The 10,829-nt window shown below is 40.2% G+C and overlaps 1 protein-coding gene across 1 annotated transcript in view; it reads right to left on the reverse strand.

Moving 5' to 3' along the window:
- The window catches only part of FAR2 (fatty acyl-CoA reductase 2), a 77,811-nt gene that overhangs the window by 15,056 nt on the left and 51,926 nt on the right, over positions 1-10,829 (reverse strand). The window contains exons 4-7 of the mRNA XM_027770933.1: positions 6,857-7,034; positions 5,730-5,774; positions 3,182-3,300; positions 2,325-2,392 (exon numbers count right to left, since the gene is read on the reverse strand). Of these exons, the coding sequence (XP_027626734.1) occupies positions 2,325-2,392; positions 3,182-3,300; positions 5,730-5,774; positions 6,857-7,034 (410 nt within the window). The remainder of the gene's footprint in view (positions 1-2,324; positions 2,393-3,181; positions 3,301-5,729; positions 5,775-6,856; positions 7,035-10,829) is intronic.

Consider the following 10,829-nt stretch of genomic DNA (forward strand, 5'->3'; position numbering starts at 1 on the left):
CAAAATGGAAAAAGTGCCCATGTTAACCATCCCAGCTGTCTCACTGTGTAATGTCACCTGAGGCTAAGAATGTTCAATCTTGTATCCTACAGCTAGTGGTCCTAAGAGGAAGCTGTTTGATTATTCCTAGCCCGGATAGGAAACCCAGGGAGTTTCAACTCGAATGCAAAATCAAATTAATTGGTAATAGCTTTCAGAAATGCTGTGTTAAAAAGTATCTAAGTACAGTCTTGCCACAGGGGGAGAAGAATGCTCCCAATGTCTGCTGTGGTGTGAGGTGAATAAAGGAAGCTTGCATGACAAGTATTCGTCATTCTGAGGAAAGCCTTCTTCAGGTCAAAGTCTACCATAGAATGAGCCCCAGCATCCTCAGTACTTTTCCCAGGTTGGAACCATGCCTTGCTGTTGAATGGGTAGCAATACTTACATATGTTGTTACACATGTGACAGGGAAAGAAGAGGTGTGCTAGTGGGCACTAAGAAAACCTACAGTTCAGCCGAAGTGCCTACGTCTGCCCTCTGCCGTCATTAGCTGTTGATGGTATACTTAAATCACGCCAGCATGCCTGCCCAGGATCCTGGCAGCCTAGAGGACTGGAGGAAGGAGAGTGCGGCATGACCAAATCCTGTGGCGGGAGCCTCTCTCATGGATGTGCATGTTCTATCATGAGTCATGAGTAAAACACATCGCACTTGCTCGGCACTGCCTGAGACCTGGGGCTAGGTCCAGTGAATCATGGATGTGCATGTTCTGTCATGAGTCATGAGTAAAACACATCGCACTTGCTCGGCACTGCCTGAGACCTGGGGCTAGGTCCAGTGAATCTGGGATTTCTTTTTTTTTTTTTCTTTCACAGATTCATATTCACTTTCAAGAATCACTAGTGGAGTGGCTATTGCATGTTTGAGAGGCAAGATATGTGGCCTTTGCTTCTTTTTTTAAAATCTGGCTCCCATTATAACCCTGAGAAGTCATTTACTCTCTTGGCCTCACCTGTAAAACAAAGTGATGGACAGAGTTGATTTTTAGGTCCCTTTCAACTGTGACACTCTGTAATGGCACATGTACTAGGAGCTTTCAGGATAGAGAAAGACTATTTTTAATCTCACAAATGGAGTCTAGAAGTAGCATCTTTTTATTTGAGAATATAAGATATTTGTGCTTTTTTAAATGTTCCTTTTTATGGGTGGTATCTTAGATATTTTAATTCTGATACTGAGGCAAATAGAGATTTGTTTCTATTTCCAAATGTTTTTAGAACAATTTAGTGACCTAAATAACTGGATTTATGACTGAAAAATTTGGATAATAATAAATAACTTACTTTTATTCTACAGAAGTAATAACTCTGTAAATAGAAAAGCATAGCAGAGTGCTCTGAATTAAAAATCAGACTAATTAAGTACATTTGATTTTTTTCAAACTATAAGCAACAGCTATATGATTTAAAATGTTGGACCTTCACACACACACACACACACACACACACACACACTTGCAAATCGACAAAAGAGTACAAGATTTTCTAAATGTGCAAATTAATTGCTTCAGTTTAACAAGATACTTTCAAGGTTGCACTCTTTGTACACTCAAGGGTCAACTACATAAATTAATGAAGAATATCACTAATGTAGCAACAAAGGTGTCTTATTTGACTTTACTAAATCTCATTGGTCATTGATGATTTTACATTCTTAGTGATAATCAAGAGGAGAAGAGCTGTGTGTGGGAGCAGTTGTCCCAGAGTAAAGAAATATGTTCTTCGATATTGTTTATAATTGCCAAGTTTTGTGTGATTTTATTATTGTTTTTTAAATTCCATAGCCAGTGGGATTATAATCATGCTTATAATGATGTATATGTTCCCACTGACCTCTTTCTTTGGTATGCCACAGTGCATTTTAGTTAGCTATGACACATTTATAGTTTGTAAGTACTTCCTCTCTCTTTTTTAATTGTCAGAGGGTATACATGCTCATCAGAGTAGGGGGTGAGAGAGGAGCACTCCCCACGTGGCATGGTAATGTCACAGTCCCTATCCCTTTTCTTCCCATTTCTCTGTCCTGTTGGGATTTGGAGCATGCACACACATGCACCTAGCAGATAACACCCCCCCCCTTCTCAAGCCTCTGGGACTGGGATTCAAATTACAGTCAGCCATGTAAGATCTGGCTCCCTTAAGCACTAGGCTGTGGACTAGCCTTACTTATGTCTTATTTGGGGGTTTTCTTCCTCAGTAGGCCCTCAGCTCTACAACATGCTTTCGTGTTTTCTTTGTGTAAGACGCTAGCAGCGATGCAGTTACATCACAGTAGGCACTTACCCATCCTGCCCCAGTTACAAGGATTGAGGCTGCCAGAAGTACAGTGGTAGACTAATGTTGACTTCGGTCTGGAAAATGAAAAAAAAATTAGATAATAGAACAAAATAGAGAACTAATGAAAGGAAAGGAAAAGAACATTTAAACAGGGTGTTCTCAGTAATTCCCATGACTAAGGCAACCTATGCCACACGTCCATTTGCTGGTCCTTCTTTGGGTTAATGAGCCAAATGGAAGACTAGGAAAAGTGTGTGCGTAAGCATGTGTGTGTGTGTGTGTGTGTGTGTGAGCGAGAGAGAAAGAGAGGGAGAGAGAGAGAGAGCGAGTGAGAGAGAGAGAGCGAGCAAGAGAGAGGAGAAATGTCTCATAGGTGCATAAGAAAAATTTAATTCTATTTACTGTTTACTAATAGCCAAAGGTATAAACAATCTTTTTTTTCCCTTTGTACTACAAAATTTCCCACACACAGTGATCTAAACTTTTGGCATTTATTAGGAACTGAGCAATTCAATAAAATACCAAATCTGCTCTCATTGTATTAACTTCTACTCTCCTGTGCCTTGAAAAAGGAAGCTATATTTTATTTTAGATTACTGAATAGAATTACTGGTTATCAAGCAGTTTATGGTTAAGAAATTTTACTGTAGAAATACTACTTTATGATCAACCAAGTACTAAGCAGTATTTTTAAAACCACTCGCTACACATATGATGGCATATTGAGAACTACATAAAACACTACAATAGACACCCTCTCACATTTGAGGTCTTCTACACAAGACAGGAATTTTGCAAACAGGCCTAAACATATTCAACCTCCTTGTCATCGGATCTTTGAAAGCCCACTCAAGCATCCACACCTGTGAACTGCGGTGTACCATCCTACTGCTAAGGTGAGATTGACGACTGTATCCACTGGGACTAAATCTGCCACAGCCATCGGAGTAGCTCTTATGGCCCGAAGAAACCCTTTCCCGGCCTGCACAGGAAAAAGAACATAAATATTAAACCAGGGCTGCAGTAATATCACCCAGAGAACACCAGTGCCGTGAGTAAACATAGCTACCACTGATTTGCTGCTTACTAGGTTATTATACTAAGTCTTGACTTTGAGTTTATCCAGCCTTCCCAGCTACGTTCATCCCAGATGCCAACATTTTCATGCCGTGGTTCTCAAGTTCCCTTAGGTCATAAAATTCTTTATATTTGGGAACCAGCAGTTAGCGTAATGGCTATGTTGCTGGACTCCCACGTAGTCGACCGTGGTTCGCGTCCCGGACCCGGTGGCTTAAAACTCACGCCGTGCACGTGTGCGTGTGTGCCCAAGATCCCGAGAGGAGAATGGAGGAGAAGGGATTGCGGCGTGACCATCCCCCCTGGGAGGTGATTTCTCGCTTTCTGTCTCTATGTCTCTCTCTGTCTGTCTGGCGAGCGCACGCGCCCTACAGTGAAAATCTCTCAAAAAAAAATTCTTTACATTTGTAGAGGTTAATATGCTTACTTCATAACAAATACCAAGAACAGAACTTTTATATCTTAAAAATTCATAAAACATTTAAGAATAAAGATTTTCCAAATTCTGCATTAATATTTGTTTACTGTTTCTTAAATGATTTTGTTTCCTGTTAGTGCTTACTAAAATGTACAAGAAATGATAGGCATTTACAAGTTTAAGAAACACGTATTTGAAAAAAAATTAATGGATGAAATCCTATCATTTAACAAAACAAATCACTTTTTTTTTTGCCTGTGTGAAGGCCACCATTGTTTTCTTTTCAGTATTTTAATGCACCTCACAGATCACTGGTGTTACATAAATGCAAGAATTGGAAATTATTCATGTTCATAATTTATTGGCTTTATGAAGTAAGCTGATTCTTAAACTTTGCATCTTTTTTAAATTTTATCTTATTAGATCTTTTTCCATGAGAGCCAGAGAGGAAAGGAAATGAATAAAGACAGGCTTTCTCCAGCAGTGCCCTCACACGGCCGCTCACCCGCAACCTCAGCCCGTCCAGATTGTGGGCATGCACACTGGCATACACAAGGAGACTGGGGCCCATACCCAGGACCTTCCCATTGGAGTCTGTCAGGGCAGAGTGTCACGCACTGCTGTACCACCAGGCCCTACCTGACATGTTTCCAACACTGACTTACAATGATTGGCACATTCTGGTTTCTAATTTTTGTTATAACTGGTTTTTCTTTTTTTGGACCTAAGAAACCAGTTTGAAGAATCTGAATAAATAAGCAGTTTTACAATATAATGAAGCCCACTCTGGGATGTTGTTAAAATAATGATGTTCTAAGTCACTAAGTGTTCACCCCAACTAAACTTTAAAGGGAAAAGAATTAAAGGTAGATGAACAGAAAGAGGGAACCACTAGCAAAATCGAGAAATCAGAGGTACATTGTCCTGGTTTTTGATGTCCTTTTTTTTTTTTTTTTAAATAGATTTTCAAAAAATTATTTATTTTATTTTTTCATTCATTTATTTTTTAGTTTGACCAGAGAGAGACAGAGGGTGAGAGAGAGAGAGGAAGTGAGAAAGCAAGCCTCCAGATTCAGGACTTGAACCCAGGTCGGCCATGTGGAAGTTTCCAGTGCGTTAACCACCACGCCACCTGCTGGTCCTAATTCACTGTTTCACATTTGTATTTTAATGCATAGTGGCCCTAGGTCTTGGAAGAATGGCCATTCATGATCCTTAATCTGATTTTAACTCATTTAAATCATTGACATCCTGTTCATTGTCCTGAAGAGTGAAGCTCTGGTAGTGGTCCCGCGTCAGTGTATGTGGCTCCACAGTTCAGTGGGCTCCACCTGCACTGCAGGGAGGGCATTGGGACTGCTGAGCAGAAAGAGCTAGGCTTCTCCTGGTCTGCAACAGGATTCCTGTCAGAAAAGTGTGTCCTATTTTCACCAATTTTTATATTTGAACAATGTGCTCCCATGGGGTGGTTCTCTTTTATCTATGAAGAACTAGTTATTAATGTACATCCCTGTTCTAGACACTCACAAACTCTTGTGTTTTATAATCAGGAGTATAATAATCTGAGGATATGATCTTTACTCCAGCCCCAATTTGTGCTAATTCAAGCTATTAATAAACAGCAAAAGGGAGGGAATACTATCAACTTTCAGTACCTAAAGGAAAATCCTTGATGCTCAAAGACTCCAAACAAAGCAGTAATTGTTGATAATATTACTTCTGTTTCCCCGATAGTAGAATTCTCAAAGTATAAAAGCAATTTCATCCTGCCACTATTTTCCAGTTATCTCAGTTTCAAAATTGTATTTGTTAGGACGATATCATTTGTTTTTGGATCAATGAAGAGAAGTCAGCACTAAGAATTCTGTTACTCCTTCATCTTATTTCAGTGGATTATTCCTCATCATTATACATACCGCAATAATGATTCCGCTGGGTCCATTTAAGTTATCAACCCAACCCTAGAAAAAAGAAGATCTCCATTAATTACACGTTTCAGAAAATTTATGTCTTTGGGACATCTGCAGTCTAATCTTAATAAATTTCAAACAAGCACTGAAACTATAGCCAATAAAGCTGATGTAGTATTTCTGGGATCCCAAGCAGATCAATGTCAAAGCACTGGCTATTCTCTGTACCTTATTTTACTGTACAGAATTAAAACTTAGCCAGCATTACATTTCATGGCAGGAGTCATGGATAACTTCCTATTGTTCGATGACAATTAATGGGCTAAATTGCTCCTTGTCTTGATATCATGATCTGCTAACTAAATTGTCAGCCATAATTCTCCATCTGAGGCCTAATTTTTCTGCTCCTTCGGGAACATTTTAAACTTGATTTATAGGAACTCTCCGTTTCTTGAAAATCCTAATTGCTTCAGAGTCTGTGACAGATATGGGTGTGTGTGTGTGTGTGTGTGTGTGTGTGCGAGAGAGAGTTCCTTAGAGATGTCCAGGGAGGGGCACGTTTAGGAGTGGTTAGAGGGGAACGTCTAGCTGAATTTGTTTCTTAAGCCCTTGGCAATTCAGTTGACCTTATTATGTCTGTTTCTTTATCTGTAAAAGTCCAAATGGGTGTATATAATGGAAGAGGAGGGAGGGAAGAAGAGAAGATGAGGGGATTAATATCTGTTGAGCTTTTTATGAAAACTAGGCATTCATACTTTGTTCCATTTAATCAGCTCTCCATAGTGAGCAGTGTCTGACCAGGTGTAGGTAATGGAGCTTGAATTTACCTGGCCCTGCACTTCACAGACTTGCTTTGAAAAAGATGGCATATTCAAAGTACTTTCAAAAGGATCTAGCAGTATACAGAGCTAAAAAATAGTATTTCTAGACTAAGAACCTTCTGTGAGCCTCATGCTGGGTGAGTCCTGAACCGAATGGAATTTTGCCCTAATATAATGCATTTTGTGTTTGATTTGCTGCACTCAGCTGAAAAGGGGGAAATTATATATATATATTATATATATATATATGTAATTGGGCTAGAAGAATACTGGTTTGGAAGCAAAGCATAGAATCCAGGCAGGAGGGCTTACTGGGAAGGGCTCCTGCCAGGTCGCTCCCACGATGGAGGGCCTTATAATGGCAATGTTGATGTTCTCGCTCTCCTGCTGCACCACCATCTCTCCCAAGGCCTTGGTATAGGTGTAAGTATTCGGTCGATCCCCAATCAGCTTGGGTGTGATCTCGTCAATGATGGCGTCGTCTAACCACCTGAGGGTAGTCCGAGTAAAAAGAATTCTACTACCATGGTAGACAATAGACCAAAAAGAAAATGTGAGACACAAACTTCCCCTTCTAGCTTGAGTTCTGGAGTACTGGCCAGTCACAGGGTGCCAAGGTGGCACATGTACCTGTTTATATCATGCATGGTAGATGAGCTCTTTTTTCCCCACTGCTAAGGTAGATGCTAGCAAGAAAGACAATAAAATAGATAGATAATGGGTAAATTCAACTGATATGCGATCTGCTAATTTATTGCATATCACTTCTACTTATCTTCAGTTTCTCTCCCATAGCTTCATAAGTGTATTCATTGAACACGTTTTGAAGTTCCCATCATAGGCCCAGTAGTGTGGTAGGTGCTCATCTATCAGGGATAGAGGCTCTCTTCATTCCAAATGCTGCAGGGCCAGCCCCAGTTCTTCAGTGTCACCCAGTAAAATCCTAGTGTACCAACTCTAAAACCTTTACTCAATGCCTTATCAAATCAAAGCAACTACATTTGTCTGATTTATGGTCTTTTTTCCCCCCATGTACACTCACTGGAGAGAGAAGAGACAGAGAGAGCCGGAAGGTGAAAAATCACTCCCCACGGGGATGGCTATGCTGTAGTCCCTTCACTTCCATTTTTCTCCTGAGATCATGGGCACACACACCTGCCCAGCATGATTTTCAAGCCACTGGGTCCAGGACTCGAACAGCAGTTGGCCATGTGTGAGTCTAGTAATGTAACCACTACACCATGTGCTGGCCCCAATTTATGGTCAATTTTAACAGAGCTACAAAACGCATTTTGACGGTCTGTTCAGTGTCTGTCCCAATAACTTGATAGCTATTTCCAGAGATTTCCAATGAATTTTGAAGTCTATCAAGTGGAATCATTACAGTATTGGGAAACAGCTTCACTAGTATGGTTACTGCATACACTTACTCACAAGGTGACATACATTACGAATAAAGGATCACCGCATCAGCCTAATCTTTTAAAAAATACGTCAGAGCCATTTCGATGATCTCAAAGTCTACACTTGTCTAAGACAGTAGCCATGTTATTGTCAGATATGTAAGGTTTCTCTTAGCTGGCAGATCGGTTTGGTTAAATTATTGATATAATATAGTTTTTGAAAATTATACTGCCTGAATATTTTAGTGTGCTTTTCATAGTCAGTGTGTTTGGTACACTTATTCCTATTTTTATAGGCCACTAATCATATTATTTTGGTTGTAAAAAGCTTAGCTGTTGGGCCAGCAGTAGACGTGGTGGTTAAGGTGTTGGACTCCTGCATGGGAGACCACCATCAGAGTCCTGGATCCAGTGGCTTGAAATGGCCGGGAACGCATGCAAGCATGCCCAACATTCCGGGAGGAGAATGGGGGAGAAGGGATTGTGGCATGGCCCTTCCCCGGAGGGGTGATTTCTCACCTTCTCGCTTTGTCTCTCTGGCAAGCGCATACACCCTATGGCAAAAACTTTAAAATGAACAAACAAAAGAACAGCTGTTACCACTTTGCTGATACTTCATATTTTTGAGCATTTAAGACATGCTTGGTGCTAAGACTTACTCAGAATCACAAATCCCAACTTTAGTAGCTCATTTGATACTGGAGTGGACATGAGCACCATCTATAAGGTTTTCATTGCTTTGCCTCTAGTAACAGCGAGTGTATTCTAGATACTTAAATGTTCTCTATGTGAATTGAATAGGGAAAGGCTGAAAAGTTCCTAAAATCAAAACAACTACATCAGAAAACAGAGCGCACTTCAGTCGTATGACCTGTAGGCTAATAATGCAAGTGACCTCTCCTTTTTTATAATAGTGCCACCACTTTTTCAGTTCACCTCTGTGGGTCCACAGAGGATTAAGTGAACTAAGAGACCATTTTCTTTCATGTTTTTGTATGTAAAAACATACAGGTTACAAAAAACAGATCTGGAAAAAAAAAAAGGAGTTAATTTTGATAAGGTATAAAGAAAACAAATCCTAATAAAACAGAGCCCAGCAATGCATTGGGATTGCTCGTCACGTGGGTGGTATCAGCAGTTATCACTGATGTTGGTGTGCATGGTGTGCAAAGTTGGTGAGTTCGCTTGTGATCGGAAATATTGGTTTCATAGGTTTCAAAGAACAAAATGCAAGAAACTGCCATATTCTATAGAGGGCCTGCCTGTACTTCTCGTCTCTCCACACGTATTCGTCTGTGTTATCTGCTTGTTCCCTCCACTATTATTTATAAAAAAATGGAAATAATTATATCTATTTAAATTCTCAGGTTACTGTGTGAACAGGCAGAAATATTCACAACTGTAGTTAAAGCTATTTGATAAAACAAATGAGCAACTTAAGGTTCTTTAATTTTTTTTTTTTTTGCTATAGGGTGTATGTACTTGCCAGAGACAGAGTGAAAATGGGAGAAGGGAAGCAAGAAATTACCTCCCAAGGAGGATGGCCACTCCACAATCCCTTCTCCTCTATTTTCCTCACAGGAATTTGGGCACGTACACACATTCCTGGCATGCTTTTCAATCTGCCATGTCTGGGACCAGAACAGTGCAGTTGGCCACGTGGGATTCAGCACCCCAACCACTGTGCCACCAGCTGGCCCCATTAGTTTTTAACAAAATGATGAATGAGCATAAACCTATATGGGTAATAGTTGGTATTAAGGTATATTTTCTTTTCTTTGTTTTGGAGATGTTTTTGCTATAGGGCGCGTGCGCTCACCAGAAAGACAGAGAGAGACAGAGAGATAGAAAGTGAGAAATCACCCCCCCGGGGTGGAGGCCCCGCTGCAATCTTTTCTCATCCATTCTCCTCTTAGGATCCTGGGCACGCACGCACACGTGCCCGGCATGAGTTTAAGCCACCAGGGCTGGGACTCAAACCGCCATCGGCTACATAGGAGTTCAGCGACATAGCCATTACGCTAACTGCTTGGTCCCAAGGTATATTTTCTAATACAGCCAAACAAACCATTTACTCAGCCACTTCCCGAGTCCTGAGAGATTAGTGTAACAAATGTGCATATCCCTTGGTTGAGCAAGGCCCTTTTCAGGGCCTATATTTGGTTTTGGGTTGCTACTATCATTTTTTTGGATATATTTTTAGAATAGTAAATAAGGAACTGGTCTGGTGTCCTGGTGGTTAAGGGAGCTGAATCCTTCATGACCAACTGTGGTTTGAATCTCAACCCCAGCATTTTGAAAAACACATTGAGTTCATACCCCAAATCTCAATAGGATGGAAAAATGGAGAAGAAGGGATTGAATTATAACCGTGCCCTCCCCACCCCCCCATGGTTTCTCTCTGGTAAGTGTGCAAACCTTCTGGCAAATAAAACAAAAATCTCCAAAAGCAGTAAATGAGGTCACATGGGAAGAAAGACAGTCTATAAACCAAAGCACATTTCTGAAGTGAATCAAATGTCCTTTACTGTACAAAAGAACATGTTATGAATCCACTGGTCCCAAATAATAAACTTCTATTTGAATTGCTTCCAAAGAAGTCTAAAGTATTGACAAATTCAGATAGCAGGATTTGTTTTTTTGTCTATGTATGTATGCATAGTACAGGTACACACAATTTCTTAATTCTTTTTTTCTGGTTTGAAACTTATTGGATCCACCAGGTGCTATTGTTAATATTTCATTATTTATGGATTTACTGAATCAAATAGGTACAGGGACACATATTTTTCACCTTAATTTCCTGTACAACAAGGACACGCTTTGATATATCAAAATAATTTTCCTAAGCAGTCCACATGCTGTCCCAGTGTAACATTCAC

The sequence above is a fragment of the Tupaia chinensis genome, unplaced genomic scaffold (genome assembly GCF_000334495.1).
Source record: "Tupaia chinensis unplaced genomic scaffold, TupChi_1.0 Scaffold000028_1, whole genome shotgun sequence".
In the NCBI taxonomy this organism is placed as follows: domain Eukaryota; kingdom Metazoa; phylum Chordata; class Mammalia; order Scandentia; family Tupaiidae; genus Tupaia; species Tupaia belangeri.